The sequence below is a fragment of the Haplochromis burtoni genome, unplaced genomic scaffold (genome assembly GCF_018398535.1).
Source record: "Haplochromis burtoni strain Fernald_Lab_line unplaced genomic scaffold, NCSU_Asbu1 Contig_400, whole genome shotgun sequence".
Taxonomy (NCBI): domain Eukaryota; kingdom Metazoa; phylum Chordata; class Actinopteri; order Cichliformes; family Cichlidae; genus Haplochromis; species Haplochromis burtoni.
Window position 1 is genome coordinate 294663 of NW_024582761.1, and position 15941 is coordinate 310603.

The 15941-nt window shown below is 42.8% G+C and overlaps 2 protein-coding genes across 6 annotated transcripts in view; both read right to left on the minus strand.

The window, feature by feature from the left end:
• The window catches only part of taok2a (TAO kinase 2a), a 35956-nt gene extending 29799 nt beyond the window's left edge, over nucleotides 1–6157 (minus strand). For all 5 annotated transcript variants that reach the window (XM_005947995.2, XM_005947994.2, XM_014329447.2 and 2 more), the window contains exon 1: nucleotides 5660–6157. The gene's annotated coding sequence lies outside the window, so the exon portion shown is untranslated. The remainder of the gene's footprint in view (nucleotides 1–5659) is intronic.
• A 1613-nt stretch (nucleotides 6158–7770) lies between these two features.
• Nucleotides 7771–11444, minus strand: LOC102303324 (heat shock 70 kDa protein 1). Its single transcript, XM_005947996.3, has 2 exons — nucleotides 11308–11444; nucleotides 7771–10600 (listed from the first exon to the last, which is right to left on the minus strand). The coding sequence occupies exon 2, from the start codon at nucleotides 10575–10577 to the stop codon at nucleotides 8655–8657; it is 1923 nt and encodes a 640-aa protein (XP_005948058.1). The 5' UTR covers nucleotides 10578–10600; nucleotides 11308–11444; the 3' UTR covers nucleotides 7771–8654.
• Between the last annotated feature and the right edge of the window lie 4497 nt (nucleotides 11445–15941).

The window sequence follows — 15941 nt, forward strand, 5'->3', positions numbered from 1 at the left end:
ATTCAGAGATTAGTTTATTGATCCAATATACATTTGAAAATTTGCAAAAACGATATAACTGAGATATAATTGACTCAGACAAATACTTTACAACTCCTACAACTTTATAGTGCAAAAAACCCATCATTTATTTTCACTTAAACAAGCAGCTTTTTTATGTGCATTAAAGCTTATAAAACATTTAACAGTGCAAATGCAAATTCCTTGTGAAAGTTTAACCAAAAGGCATCTCCAGTAGAAAGCGTGCTGACATATCCTGAGCATAACCATGTATAATATCCACTGAAGTTAAAAAGAGGTAGCTTTGCACATTAAACTGCAGTGTGCCAAATAAAAAAGTCAAATACGATTTTTCGGACCACAAGGTGCACGGGATTATAAGACAAAACAGAGCAGTCAGATAAATCAAACTTTATTAAACTCATTCTTCTTGCTTCCTCCACTTCTGTACCATCTAGGGCTGCCACAAACGATTATTTTGATAGTCGACTAGTCACCGATTATTTATGCGATTAGTCGACTAATCAGATCATCATCCACTGGATCGTAAAACTACAGCTTATTGCACCAGCAGCATCTGCTCTTATATAACTATCATTAGCTTACAGCTTTAAGCTTTTAAGGTGCTAACTAAAAATAAAGACAAGATGATAGTTTATTAATTTTAATGAAATTTGCAGATTGTTTCGGTGAAGTTTAATAAACTCCTTGCTATCTAAAATATAACAGGACACCGGAGTAATTCTCCAGCATCTCACACTTCTGATAATCAGCTGTCTGCTTGACGTTTATTCAGCTGTGTAAAAACTATAACTTTAATCTCAGCCAAACCGATTTACTCAGGAACAAATAAAATACTGAAAAAAGCCAAACAATAACATTTTTAAGTTATCTAAGTGACTCATATATCATTTTAACCTGAGTAGCGAAAGACGGCGGTGGGTTTGAAAAGAGCCGGGAGTCCGGTGTTCTCACGGCGCTAGTGACCTAGCCCCCGGCTAGCTATCGAGCTAGTGGGTAACAGACGTCTCCGAAAACGTCGGAGCGCTTTTGAAAATATGCGGTGTCCTGATAAACTGAGCAGATATTTGAGGTTTACACAGCTACATTCTCGCCTGAAAATATGTTAAACGTTTATTTTGTGACCCAGAAAGAATAATAAGAGTAATATTAAAACTAACTAGCTGCCGCCATTGTTGGAAACTGAGCTGGGCCGCGCTATGAATTCTGGGACACAGCTGCTCTTCTTCTTCGGGGTTTAACGCAGCTGGCATCCTTGTACATGCAGTGCTGCCATCTTCTGTTTCAGTCCGTTATTACACTCTTAAATCCTGCTACTTATTCCTGCGTCTTTTGGATCTTACAAAGCTTCAAACGACGCGTCGACTATTAAATCAGTCGTCGACGATTTTGATAGTCGACGTAATCGTGACTAGTCGACTAATCGTGGCAGCCCTATTCTGTGGTACTGCATATAATGCTAGTGCCATTCTATCACAGGCTCTATTCCCATGTTGTTGCAGTATATTAATACTAACCTCGTATTGTGGATGGATTATCTCAGTTGTTCTCCTGACTGAAGTTTGGTCCGTTTACAGCATCCTGCCATGCGATTGCATTTGTCTCTAACATCAGGAACCTTAACGTTAACTTTTATCAAGTGGAAAAGTGTTAGTGTTCGTCCTCCAGCTTCACTGTTTATGTTATGCTAACATACGTGTCCTATGCTAGCGATCACGTAGCACATGCTTTAGGCATTTTTATTAACCAAGACTGGCCTACGTGCACCTTTTTCCCCAAACCATTAGACCTATTGAGTTAACATCTTTATCTAACCATCACCTGTACCCTATGCTGGCCTGTTTAGCTTTTTCCCTGTCATGTATTCGACTCTTTTTCTGTAGTGTTGGAAGTAGTGATCCTACTCCCAAGAATAGTATACACCCAAGAGTGTCCCAATGCCTCTGATTATAAGCAATTCTACTGGTCTCTGACAAGAAAATAATGGCTTATCATCCAACTGTTCTTTAAATGAAAGAGTTATACACACATTTACGGTGCATACAATGTGCTAATGCCGCCTATCTAGACCTCTCGAACTAAGCCACAGTGCATTCTACCGTGCCCCGAACCACTTTAAATGCTACATACATGAGTACATTGCTGATGTATATGGTGACTGGTGCGATGCCCTGGAAAAAGTCTCAATCAAACTTTAAATTTAGACATGCTCACACTCTCCTGAGATAACAAAGCCGTAGACTTTAGCAAGCGTCTCTTAGATATCTAGGTCTATCTATGTATTATGCCACAGCCATTAGAACCTAGACCAAATGTTTTAGGGACTAGCTTCATGTTTATAATAACTCAAGGTGCGATGGCCTGCCCAGTAGTTTCCAGAGATTAAATAAAATTAATCATAAGCCAGTCTGCCCACCTCTGTCTCTGGCGCTATCCCGCGCAAATGGAATAAACGGAGTTGTAGTGAACCCCTGAACTACTCAATAGTCATTTGTCAAAACTCACAGAATACTATATCTAGATTTCTTTATTTTTGGACCGTATAGCGCTGACACCGTCTATAAGAGTCATGTCCTCACCAAATACCAGCCCCAAGACACCATTTACACCCAAACCACCCTTGCGACGAGGACACGAGGCAGAAAATAACCACACGACCCGAGGGGATTGCCCGTCCTCCTCAAGAAAGATGCATAAATCTCCACTCCTGTACAAAAAAAAAACAGCACTCCTTGCTTCTTTTTCACTGATTTCAGCTGACTATTGTAGCTGCCTAATTGCTCAATGCACGAACAGAATAACATCTGCCGCCTTATCATCTCCAAACTTATTTTTTCCTTAAGAGAAACTTTCACCCAACCACATGGCATACTTTAAAGTAAGAACATCTTTGTACTGCTTAACCACCCGTCCTCAGGATTATTTTATCATCCAATTAGTCCATACAATTAGACAAGCAAGTCGCTCTGCGGACAGGACAGTGAATACTGGCCACGTCATGCGAAGAAAGAGAACACGTCGGAATCTACAACATGGATCTCGGAAGATGTGTATGTAAGCTCAAGAAGTAACCATGGTTCTCTGGTCTTTCTTTGCTCTATACGCATGATCAACCATTACGTGACCGTGATGCTGTTGACGTCTATGTGGACTATAGTGCTCCATCGATTTCGTTTCACAGTATCGACTTGTATGACAAAACAACCTGTTGAGCAGCCAAAGTCTCTACTTCTCTCTCTTCCTCTGCTTTATTTTTAAATACGCATACGGTACTTGTATGCGCCCTATGGTCCAGTGCGCCTTATGTGTGTGTTAAATACAGTAATGGCACACATAACTGAGACTGCGCCTTTTAGTACAGTGCGTCTTATGGTCGTGAAAATACGGTATGCTTTTTAATTTTGTCCATTTGTGGTAGTGAAATTGGAGAGTACAGAGTTTGATTTCCTAGTATTTTAACAACCCTGAGCATTACTGTATTTTTATTATCACGTTTAATTCAAATTGTTTGTATGTATTCTTACTGTGCTCACAGACCACTTTAAAATGTAACTGATGTTTCATCTATAAGCTGCTCATCAACTGTTCAGCTGAATTACATTTTGAGCCTTCTCATTGGCTCGTCAGTCACCTGTGAAGCACTAAGATAAATAAAAGGTGTTAAATACAATGACTGCGTATGTGACAGGGACATTTGAGAAGCAGCTCTCCACAGTGTGGTTCAAATTAGCATCAGACTTGTTTTTGATGGCGGCTGAAGAAGCCAGACTCAGAGCGGACAGGAAGAGAACCAGGCCAATTTCCAAAATAAAAGACCTCGTACGGTCTAAATGTTTCTGGTGTGGTCTGAAGATGTGCAGCTGAAGCACCAACACTGCAGACACATACTGTGTGTATTCATGGGGTAACAAGCCCCTCGTTTTCTGTGAGGAACAATTCCACTTTTAGTGATTAAAGTGTTCGATTCTTACAGCTTTACTTCCCGTTAGTCTGACAAAGACCTAAATAAAATTAAAAAAAAGTTTAAAATCCACTTAAAACTGCACTGATTCTGTTATCTGTGTATAATCCACAACAGATGACATCTCCAGGCCTACTGCCACCTGCTTCAGGTAACAGCCTCATGTGGACTTCAAAGACAAACGTCTCCACAAATTTCTCTTTTTAAACCTTTCGTATTACTTAAAAACACTTCAGACATTTGGGCCCTTTACAATCTTTTTTAATGCGTTTCTGAGGCTGTGCAGATGCCCGACAAAGATGATCACAGTAGAAATAACAGCAGCATTCAAATGGGGTCATGTTGACTCTGTTGCATAAGGTCTTTGTTGTGTTCATGGCTAGGTAAAATTTTATGAAACATCAGACTCGAGCTTTGGGACGCATGCTGCTGCGTGTCGAGTAACAAAGGTCGGTCGCCATTATTGTTTGACTTCTCAGGTTCACGGTTAACTGCAGCCGTCGTTTCTGAGGCGAGAGGACATCTCGTGGTTTCTATTTTTGTCCCTGTTCTGAGGAACGGGACCGCTCCCGCAAGCTTGAACACGCAAGACTAGGAAAGCAAGTTTCCTCAACTTCCTACATGGAAAAACAAACTCACACTAGTTCAGTCAAGTTACATTTTTGTTTGGCAATAAAATCAAGAGAAAGGAAAAAGGGAAGCAGAGCCACAGACTGCTCTTTTTAAACAAAGCATGATGTGAAATGTTGTGCGTCAGTGGTGCTGAATGACCTCGATCACATGGCTGAATTTTAGCTTGAAGCTGCAAACAGTTTTGCATAATTAAAGCCAAGATGTTGCGAGCCTTGTGCACTCATGTGGAGGCCAATGGCTCATATTTAGTCAAACGTAAGAGGTTTGATACTAGTGTGTGGCCCAAACTTTCCTTTGGGACCACACGAACATGTAACATTTACACAAAGTGAAAGCTGAATGCTTTTCCGTGACTTGATGCCAAATCTCCTGAGGCAGGAGGAGGAGAGTTGGGGTCTTTATAACAAACCCAATTTCTCCAATGTTATTTAGGAGGAAATAAGGACACTGGAGATGTGTGGCTCTGATTTTAAAGCTTACATAAGCACTGCATGGAGAGCTGGTCCAAAACGGAAACCTCACATCCATTAAGATAGTTTGATTTGGATACAGAAGCTCCAAAACGGCCTGCACTCCACCCTCACAGATATCTTATCAGCTGCTTTAGTAAGCCGGTTATTGGCTGTTTTGTTCGGCATTTAAACTCAGATCGTTTCTCTAAAAACACTGATATACTTTCAGTTACACGAACGACTGCTTGGAGACTGCTGGGTCAGATTTAGATGACTGCGTGTCCTAGCTTGGATTTGTTAGGTTCGCTCGTAATTATCAATTATCTCACTAAATACACCTGGGGAAAAAAGCAAAGCAACAGAAAAATGTAGGACAGTAATTTAAAAACAACAACTTCAAAAAATACCTGCAGGTTTACTGCGCCAAACTCCCAACTTTAACATCTCTCTCTTAACGGCTAAAATGATCACAAATACTTTAGCTACGGTGACATTTTTACCATTTTTCTTTACGAATATCTTTTAAAAAAGCACTGGCACATTAGGGGCCCTCCACTTAGCCCGTGTGGAGCCGCTAACTAACGGTACTCACCGCGGCTTATTGTGGTTCCGCTCTGAACCGAAAAACAACCGATAGCAGCCGAGCTAACAGTGGACCTCAATCCTCATAGCCCGGAATCCCTCTCCGCAAACAGTTACCACCACGTCCGGGGCATTTCCACCCAGGTCTCTGCTGAAATTTGTGAAGTTAATGCGGGGTTTCCAGATGTCACAGACCGGCTCAGACTAGAGGCTCGCCTTCGTCCTGCGATCTTAGCCGCTGCTAACTGGTTAGCTTAGCTCGGATAGCCTGAGAGCTAACATTAACCGGAGCCGTCCTGCGGGGTGTGGCTGCTGTTTCTCCACGCCGCTGCTCCTCCGAGCATACTGTCCAGCTGCACCAACTTTTCTGAAAAACACGCCTAAAAAGCAGCCTGAAAATCCGCGCCCCGTCCCCGGGCCGGGCGTGTTTTCTTCCCCCGTTTTTGTTCTTGCTAAACACAAGATGGCACGGGCTGGCGGGGCGGGACTCAGAGCGGTGACCGGAAACTGCTGTCTTCTACTTCCGACAAGGGTCGCGCTTCACAAATAAAAGGGTATAAATAAACCGACCTACATGATATTAATAATCTAGTACAAACGCTCCAAGGCTTGATTTCATGATTGTTTTTACGAGACTGCGGTTAATATCCAGAACTTATAAATTCAGCCGGAGAGGGAGAGCTTTAAAAACGAAAGATTATTCACACGATGAACTACAGCAGGGATTTATGTAGAAATCTCCTGAAGCTAATAAGATACTGTAAAAATAATGAATGTACAGGAAATAATATATATGGTGTACATGTATGATATGTGAGGTGGTGTGCTGATTTTTTCATAGTGATGGACAGCCTGATAGATGAGGTCTAGTCTATGATATTTGCAGATAACACTCAGATCTGTAGTGACAGTCGGGAGTAGGTAGAGGAGAGCTTTAAGAAGTGGAGGTATGCTCTGGAGGGAGAGGAATAAAAGTCAGTGGAAGCAAAAGGTGTTGTGTGTCATGTGTCACAGGTGTGTGAATGAGAGGTAGACAGGTGGGGAAAAAACGTGCAAAGGTGGCGAAAGTAGATTGGTTTAAATACCTGGGGTCAACCATCCACAACAACAGACAGTGCACAAGAGAGGTGAAGAAGAGAGTGCAACCCGGGTGGAGTGGGTGGAGCCAACTGTCAGGCTGCGTGACTCAGGCATGATGAGAAACAGAAGGAGAGCAGCAAGAGTGAAAGAGAAGGTTACAGGATAGTGATCTTCGGTCTGGAGATGGTGGCACTGATAAACAGACAGACAGAGCTGAACATGTTCAGATCTTACAATATAGAAAATATTTTGACCTTTCGTATTTTAGACATGTTAAAGATTGACCCATTTGCAGCCATTTCGGACTCTTGGTTCAGCAAAAGGAACATTCCAGTTGTGCCTAATTAGACTTTTTTATGCATTAAAAAGTAAAAATCATAATATTGGGCATTAAATAGTACCATTAAGCTGCAGTCCTCTGTCGTAAATTTCCTCCAGTTACTCAGTATTTTCTCATCGATTTTCAATACAGGACATTTACTATCATTGTGGGTTACCAATGTCTTTATTCAGCTAAATTATGTAAGTAATATAAAATGTCTTGATTGATCTGTACTTATTTCTTCAGCTTGTGGCAGTTAGTCCTGTGCATACACTTTTTTTTCCAATTTGTTCAAAATTAAAAGAAACCAACTTCACCGTACACTAATGAGAAAATTATCTGAGTTTGTCTTTACTGGGAAAAGAAAATGAGAGGTGGTGGCAGTATTGATTGTTGTGCATGAATGCTGTAAAGCTGCTCAGTTCTGATAAAAAATGTGTCATTCAGGCTCTGAAAGGTGTTAAATAGTGACATCTAGTGGTATTTCTGCGTACTGCAGTGCCTGTTTTCATATATGCGGTGCCATGCGTTCTTGATTTATCCTTGTACAGAGATGGTTTCCTGATCCTCTTTTTACCTAAAGGCCTCAAACAGTTTGCACAAAAATTCAGTATTAATGATCTCTGGTCTAACTGGATGACAAAATTCAGATGGAGAAATGTTTCAAAATGCAGTGATATGTATGACAACATGGTAAATTAAACGAAGAAAAACATAAATGTATTTAATGACTGTTTTTATTGCAAAATCCAGCATTGCAAGAATATTAAAATCACAAACACAAGTATAGCGGTTCCTTCACCTTTTCATTTACACATTATAAATAACAAAAACTAACATGAGGCCAATAGTTTGAAGTCAAAAGCTGTGTCCCAAAACGTCGGCTGCATCCTTCGGAGGACCCGGCCTTCGCGGTGTACGTGGGCCGGGTCCTTCAAAGACTGAGAAGGCTGGAAGTGCGAGGCTGTGAAATGGGACGGTCTAGCCTTCAGATTTGCATCACCAGCTGTCTCGATGGAGTTTAGCAAACTCGTCTGGTCCTTGCTGTCTAAAATATAACAGGACACTGGCGTAAATTCTCGACCGTCTCACACTTCTGTTTAATCAGTTTTCTGTTTGACGTTTATTCAGCTTTGAGAAAATCCCGGAGGAACCCACCCGAGGGATTAATAAAGTTTTATTTTATCTAATCTAATAACTTTGATCTCAACCAAACCGATTTACTCCAGAACAAATAAAACACCCAAAAAAGGCAAACAATTACATTTTTAAGTTATCTGAGTGACTAATATATCATGTTTAACCTGAGTAGCGAAAGAGCGGGGGTCTGAAAACGATGAAGCCGGGAGTCCGCTGCTGGCTGGAGTGACCATTGAACCCCGCGGCTTGCTATCGAGCGGGTGGGTAACAGATGTCTCCGAAAACGTCGGCACACTTTTGCAAATATACGATTTCTTGATAAACCAAGCAGATATTTGTAATTTACACAGCTGCTTTCTCGCCTTAAAATATGTTAAAAGTTTATTTTGTGGCCCACAGCTAAAGAGTCTGATGTGAGTGTTCAACAGTCCCAGTGAGCTCAGAGTCCATCTTCAGGGCCTCTTTAGTCCACCTCCTCAATAGTGGGACCCTGGGAGCCGGCTCGTGCCTGCTCTCCACAGGTAGCACCAGTGGGCATCCCTCCCTGATACAGCTTGCTGATGATGGGGTTGCACACTTTCTCCAGCTCTTTCTGCTTGTGTTGGTACTCCTCTTTATCAGCCAGCTGGTTGTTCTCCAGCCAGTCGATGGCCTCGTCACATTTCTCGACCACCTTCTTCTTGTCCTCCTCACTGATTTTGCCCTTCAGGTTGTCGTCCTGCATGCTGCTCTTCATGTTGAAGGCGTAGGACTCCAGGGAGTTCTTGGCGGCGATTTTGTCTCTCTGAAGGTCGTCCTCGGCTTTGTATTTCTCTGCGTTCTGCACCATCCTCTCGATCTCTTCTTTGCTCAGTCGGCCCTTATCGTTGGTGATGGTGATCTTGTTCTCTTTGCCGGTGCTCTTGTCCACTGCAGACACGTTCAAAATGCCGTTGGCGTCAACGTCGAAGGTGACCTCAATCTGCGGGACGCCTCGCGGGGCGGGCGGGATCCCCGTCAGCTCAAACTTGCCCAGCAGGTTGTTGTCCTTGGTCATGGCTCTCTCTCCTTCGTAGACCTGGATCAGGACGCCGGGCTGGTTGTCGGAGTAGGTGGTGAAGGTCTGGGTCTGCTTGGTGGGGATGGTGGTGTTGCGTTTGATCAGGGCCGTCATGACCCCTCCGGCTGTCTCGATACCCAGGGACAGAGGCGCCACGTCCAGCAGCAGCAGGTCCTGAACGTTGCCAGAGGTGTCGCCCGAGAGGATGGCGGCCTGGACGGCGGCGCCGTAAGCCACGGCCTCGTCTGGGTTGATGCTCTTGTTCAGCTCCCGGCCGTTGAAGAAGTTCTGCAGCAGCTTCTGGATTTTGGGGATTCGGGTGGAGCCTCCCACCAGGACGACATCGTGGATCTGTCCCTTGTCCAGTTTGGCGTCCCTCAGGGACTTCTCCACCGGCTCCAAGGTTCCCCTGAACAGGTCGGAGCATAGCTCCTCAAAGCGAGCCCTGGTGATGGAGGTGTAGAAGTCGACGCCCTCAAACAGAGAGTCGATCTCGATGCTGGCCTGGGAGCTGGAGGACAGGGTCCTCTTGGCCCTCTCACAAGCTGTGCGCAGCCTCCTCAAGGCTCTTTTGTTGTGGCTGATGTCCTTCTTGTGCTTCCTCTTGAACTCCTCCACAAAGTGGTTCACCATACGGTTGTCAAAGTCCTCTCCGCCCAGGTGGGTGTCTCCGGCCGTGGACTTCACCTCAAAGATACCGTCTTCGATGGTCAGGATGGACACGTCGAAGGTGCCCCCACCCAGGTCAAAGATCAGGACGTTCCTCTCTCCTGACTTGCCTTTGTCCAGACCGTAGGCGATGGCGGCCGCCGTGGGCTCGTTGATGATCCTCAGGACGTTGAGGCCCGCGATGGCGCCCGCGTCTTTAGTGGCCTGTCGCTGGGAGTCGTTGAAGTATGCCGGGACCGTGATGACAGCGTTGGACACCTTTTGGCCCAGGTAGGCCTCTGCGATCTCCTTCATCTTCACCAGCACCATGGAGGAGATCTCCTCGGGGTAGAAGGTCTTGTCCTCCCCTTTGTACTCCACTCCGATTTTGGGCTTCCCTCCATCTGAAATCACCTTGAAGGGCCAGTGCTTCATGTCCGCCTGCACCACAGGTTCATCAAACTTTCTTCCAATCAGCCTCTTGGCATCAAACACAGTGTTGCTGGGGTTCAGAGCCACCTGGTTCTTGGCTGCGTCCCCGATGAGCCTCTCGGTGTCTGTGAAGGCCACATAGCTGGGGGTGGTCCTGTTGCCCTGGTCGTTGGCGATGATTTCTACTTTCCCGTGCTGGAAAACCCCCACACAGGAGTAGGTGGTGCCCAGGTCGATGCCGATCGCTACGCCTTTAGCTGAAGACATCTTGATTACGTTGACTTAGTCTCCTAAAGAGGAGGCGAAAACATCAGAGAGGAACATTAGTAAATACTGACAGAGGGAACAACAACTTCTGTTTATGGAGCGCTAAATGAAGTCAAACTATGGGTCCTTAAAATAACAAAGTTGTACAATTTGTGCAAATGTTGAGATTTTAAGTTTTAAATATAACTAAATATTTTTTAAATCTTGCATTAAACATTGCTGCATTTAAAAATAAATCAGTACAGTCTTCTCTTGTCCAACTGAGTCATTTAAGTATATATTTATTATTGAATATGGTCTCATGACTCTGCACGATTAATACTGTATTTTCTAGAAGGCAGCCATGATTTTAGGTGCTGGGTACAGATATAAATCCACCTCATGTCTAAACCGTATTTAAAAATCAGTAGATTTTTAGTAGATTTTTAAATAAGGTTTTATTTTAACATTTTTAAATCAAATACTGCAGTAGTTATCTTTTATAACTGACACTTTTCCAACACCGGAACAACACTGAAAAACATAAATAAAAAGTTAAAAAATAAAGCTTATTTCATAAAGATGTAGAGGAATTGTAATTTTTGAGTTTTCGTCCAGCCACTAATGAATGAAGCTTAATTAAATAAACTTTAAAAGTATCCCTGAACATTACATTTCTTAAGCATAATATTTAAGAAACTAATTTCGTTGAACAGAACATTATTTCAAATAAACTATAAATGAAACTCACTCTCGCTGACAGATGAAGATCGTTTAGAAGATGAATGAAGCTCTTGTTCTTCTCCTCTGTAGCATTTGTCTCGTCCAGCTCCTGTCGGTGGTCTGATGTCAGGGTCTCTAACCGGCACAGTGACTTTATACGTTCCTCGCTGACTTCTCGTGAGTTCTCGAGCTTTCCCGTGACTCTCGTCCAATCAGAGTGCTCCGCGGTGAGCTCTGCGTGGTGACGTCACCGGGAGAAGTTTCTACCAGCTTCTCCGAGAATCTCCTAGAAGAAGGTCAGAACGTGGAAAAATGATAGAACAAATCTGAGTCAGCGGATGTGGGCAGGGGAAACGACCAAATTCTGTAACTCTGAGTCACTAAACATGAAACAAAGCAAGGTTTCAGCACCGATGTCGCCATTATTCACCTTTGAATACGATATTATCACCATCATCGACTAAAATCCGTTTCGTTGCAGCGATAATTAACTAGAATTATCTAGAATTAACATAAATCCTTTAAAATTACACATTTTGGGATAAAGTTCGCTTGATAGAAGAAGAAAATCGCTGAAGTATAATTCATCTAAGCTCTCTCGGTGGAGTGAAACTGCCGTCTGCTCCTTGCTATCTAAATTATAACTATTTATAAATTATAAACTCTCGACCGTCTCATGCTTCTGTTTAATCAGTTTTCCGTTTGATGTTTATTCAGCTGTGTGAAAACCCTCCCGAGGGATTAATAAAGTTTTATTTAATCTAATCTAGTAACTTTAATCACAGCCAAACCGATTTACTCAGGAAAAAAAACACTGAAAAAAGTCAAACAATAACATGTATGAGTTATTTAAGTGACTTATATATAATGTTTAACCTGAGTAGCGAAAGTCCGCAGAGATTTGAAGACGATGTGACCGGAGTTTGCTGTTCTCCCCGGCTCAGACATCTGAAGTTTACATTCTCGCCTGAAAATGTGTTAAAAGTTTATTATGCGACCCAGAAAGAGTAATAAGAGTAATATTAAAACTAAGTAGCTGCAGTAGTAGTAGCCATTGTTGGAAACTGGAATTGGCTGGGCCAATCTGGGATATGGTTTTTCAATTTTGTTGTCCGGGTGGAAAATCGGGAGAAATTCGGGAGAATGGTGGCTCCGGGAGATTTTCGGGAGGGGCACTGAAATTCGGGATTCTCCCGGAAAAATCGGGAGGGTTGGCATGTATGGTTGTGGCAACATCACTAACCTTGTCAAACACCTCAGAGTAAATCATAAAGAATTGAGAAAGAAAGAAATAACACATAAAAATGTTTGTGACTATTATGTGAGGTAAGTGGTGGAAGAAAAAAGTTTGATTACGAGTTAATAAACAGAAATATATAAAATGCAGCTTTACAGGTTAAAATCAAAGAACTATTTCACTCTGAGGTGTTATTCTCATTTCATTCCACTAGATGTCACTAAAGTAAGGTTTAAATCAACAGAGAGCAGGAAGTAAGGACTGCGGTCAGAGAGGAATGATCCAGGGGCGGTTTTAGCCCATTTTAATCAAAATTCATCAAAGCACCCCCAAAGATTTCTTACTTTTTTGACAATATTTGGTACAGGATAGTGTCATATTTTTTGTGTGATACACTACAAAAATATAGAAAGCATACAGTACTTGGTTGAGATGTAATATTTTAACAACGAAAGTATAGATATCCCCCCCCCTCCCAAAATGGTTTGTTCCAGCTCTCCCCTGCTCTGGCTCTAGCGCCGTTGCTGCCAGAGGATGGTGTCTGAGACGCAGCGGAGCGGAGGTGGAAGAGCCTTAAACAGGACATGTTAGCTGCCTTTAACCTTGCGTTACTCTTTGTACAGTTGGTAGGAGTCAGACCATGTTTCTTTTAGCTGAAAAACATGACACCAGGTAACCTGCAGTGTGGGAAACGTGTTTCCCCACGATGTTTGCTGCCCTACAATCCGTCCTGCTCTGTAGTGAAATCAGCGATATTTGACCGCCCTGTTGCTCCCATTGAAATGTATACAGCCTGTTTAAAATCTACAACTTAACATTGTCTGTAGCTGCTGCTGTTACCACTGTCCTGTTTGAAAAGGAATGAGAGAAGCTGCTTATTTTGTCATATGTGCCGATATTAAACCCAAGGTACTAACTAGCTAACTGACTGGATTCCCATTAACCTTATAACTGCTGTTGTTTGTGTGTGTGTGTGTGTGTGTGTGTACAGTGAGACAGCCAGGTTCATAATGGATATAAGGGCAGAAGGTCAGGAAGAATGAGGTAAGGAAACAGACAGGGAGCAGTGACAGGCACAGCAGAAACGAGGACAACAGACGATGAGGACAGGGAGGAACAGAGGGAACTCGGGACAACTGGAGACATTTAAGGATGCAGGGACTGACAGAGACGGGGAAAACGCCTCATCGTGATGACTAAAGTTGATCTTGCCTGGCTGAGCAGCTCTCGGCACCCCCAAAGCTCTGATCCTAGAATCGCCCCTGGAATGATCTGCTGCTGGGAGGAGCTGATCAAATCAGAAGGAATCACATCCATGTCTGTCCTGGGACGGGGTGATGGTGCAGGAGCATGAGAGCATCTACAACAACTACAGACTGAACCTGAAGACAAACACAGAAGTTGTATAGAACAAGAGTAAAATCTGCTGAGGCACACAAACTGACTACAAGACACAGAGGAGGCAGGAAAACTGAACCCAGGGAAATAATCAAACCAACACCATGAACAGAAACTAGAACATAAAAACAATTACACTCCAAATGCAAGGTTACCTGGCAAGGGGGATGGACCATAGTGCAATTCGTCCTGATTGGTGATTGGTCAAAAGTCTAGAGTGAAAGAAGGGGACTTCTGATTGGTCAAAAATGTGCAATGAAGAACACTTCTGTTCTTCATTTGGTCCGTTGTCTTTTTTTCTTTATCAGGTGATGTTTCCAGCTCCTTTATCCCACCTGATGCCTGGACTGCTGTCTGTGGTCTTCAGTGTGTTATTTATTTATTTGACACGACAGTAAGCATTATCAGTGTATATACAATAAAAGCATCTAGTTTTTACTCCAACGTTGATGAGGATTTTTCTTTGGCTCTTGTGAACCAAGAGGTTGGAAAATCCCCTGAAATTACTCTTGACATTTGCACGAAGAGTCAGTGTTGGACTTTGCTGCTGCGTCGGGTCCCTTTGTCAAAGGGGAAAGAGTTTTAAAATCAGTGCAAAGTTGCTATGAGAGATTATGTTTTGTATTTGAAGAGGGGTCACTGAATAGTTGATTATGAAAATGGTGTGATCATACACCATGGCTTTCACAGTCACTAGATCTCAACCAGGACTATCTGGGGGATGACTAGTATAGATTATTCAGTCAGTCAACAGACTCCAGTAAATATATTGATATATAAATAACATAAATATCTCACTGGAATGATTAACAGCATATAGATGAGAGAAAGAGAGACAGGTGGATGAGCTCCATCCACTCCTATCAGCAGAGAGCGAGAGCGCCACACTCAGCTGCAAATTCATTAAAGTGTCAATTAAAAGTTTTTCTCTGCTCAACAGAAGTTCTCAGCTCTGACTCCGTCTGTTCGCTACCTTTTTCTACTTTCAACAGAAAACTGTATTTGCTGCATTAGATGGCATCATCCTCACAACAACACACGCCACCATGAAGAGTATATTCATACTGTCAACAGAGAAACACTCATTAATTACAGGCAAGCTTTTTCTTAACATATTTTCTTGGCAGAGGACTTTTGTCTTTCCTTCTTTCGTTCCCCCGACGTGTCTGTTGTGAATATTTCATAAACAACAGCAGTTGTGCTGGGACGGCACCACCAAAGCTCCAGTCTCAGTAAAACATCATGTAGGTGTTACAGGACGAAGCATCGCTCAGGAAAGTTTATTCATGGTTACAGGTAAAGATGTGGTCAGAATCAGCCCCTGAAAATGTGATTAATTTGACCTTTTTATTTTAAAAACTGACAACAAATGTTGTCAGTTTTTAAAATTTAAATATACATGGTTAGGTAAACTAAAAACTGATCATCCTGCTGGATCATCGCTGGCCTGACGTGAGAATCATAGTTACTGACAGTCTGGCATAATAAGAGCTCATCTGCATCACTGTTTCACAGAAAAGCATCCTCGAGATGTAGAGATAACAAACTGGCAGCAGGAGTCACAGCAGATTGTTCTGGCACAAAAGCTTCGTATGCTTCAGTGTTTCACTACCTTTATCTCCTGGGAAACGAAAGTCCAGAAACGTAATTCAATACACAAGCAAACAAACACAGGCATGACGAACAGAAACAGACGCTCCGACAGAGAACAAAGGAAACCACAGGCTGTATGTACACGGACACAACGAGGACTGATCAGGAGCCTGGAACAAAAACTGCTGAAACTAATCAAGACAAGTAAATAAGACTAAATACAAGACACAAGAAACAAATGATGACCAAAACCAGACAGGACGTAACTAAATCAGGAAACCTCCAACTTCACACAGGACTTCACCTCTAATATACAACGGCAACCAAGAACTCACGACAGAGGATCAATAAACGATCAATCATTAAGCTCAGAATCAAAAAAGAAAACACTTCATAATAACAGAACCTTAAAGTCCAAGCCGAGCATGGCCATC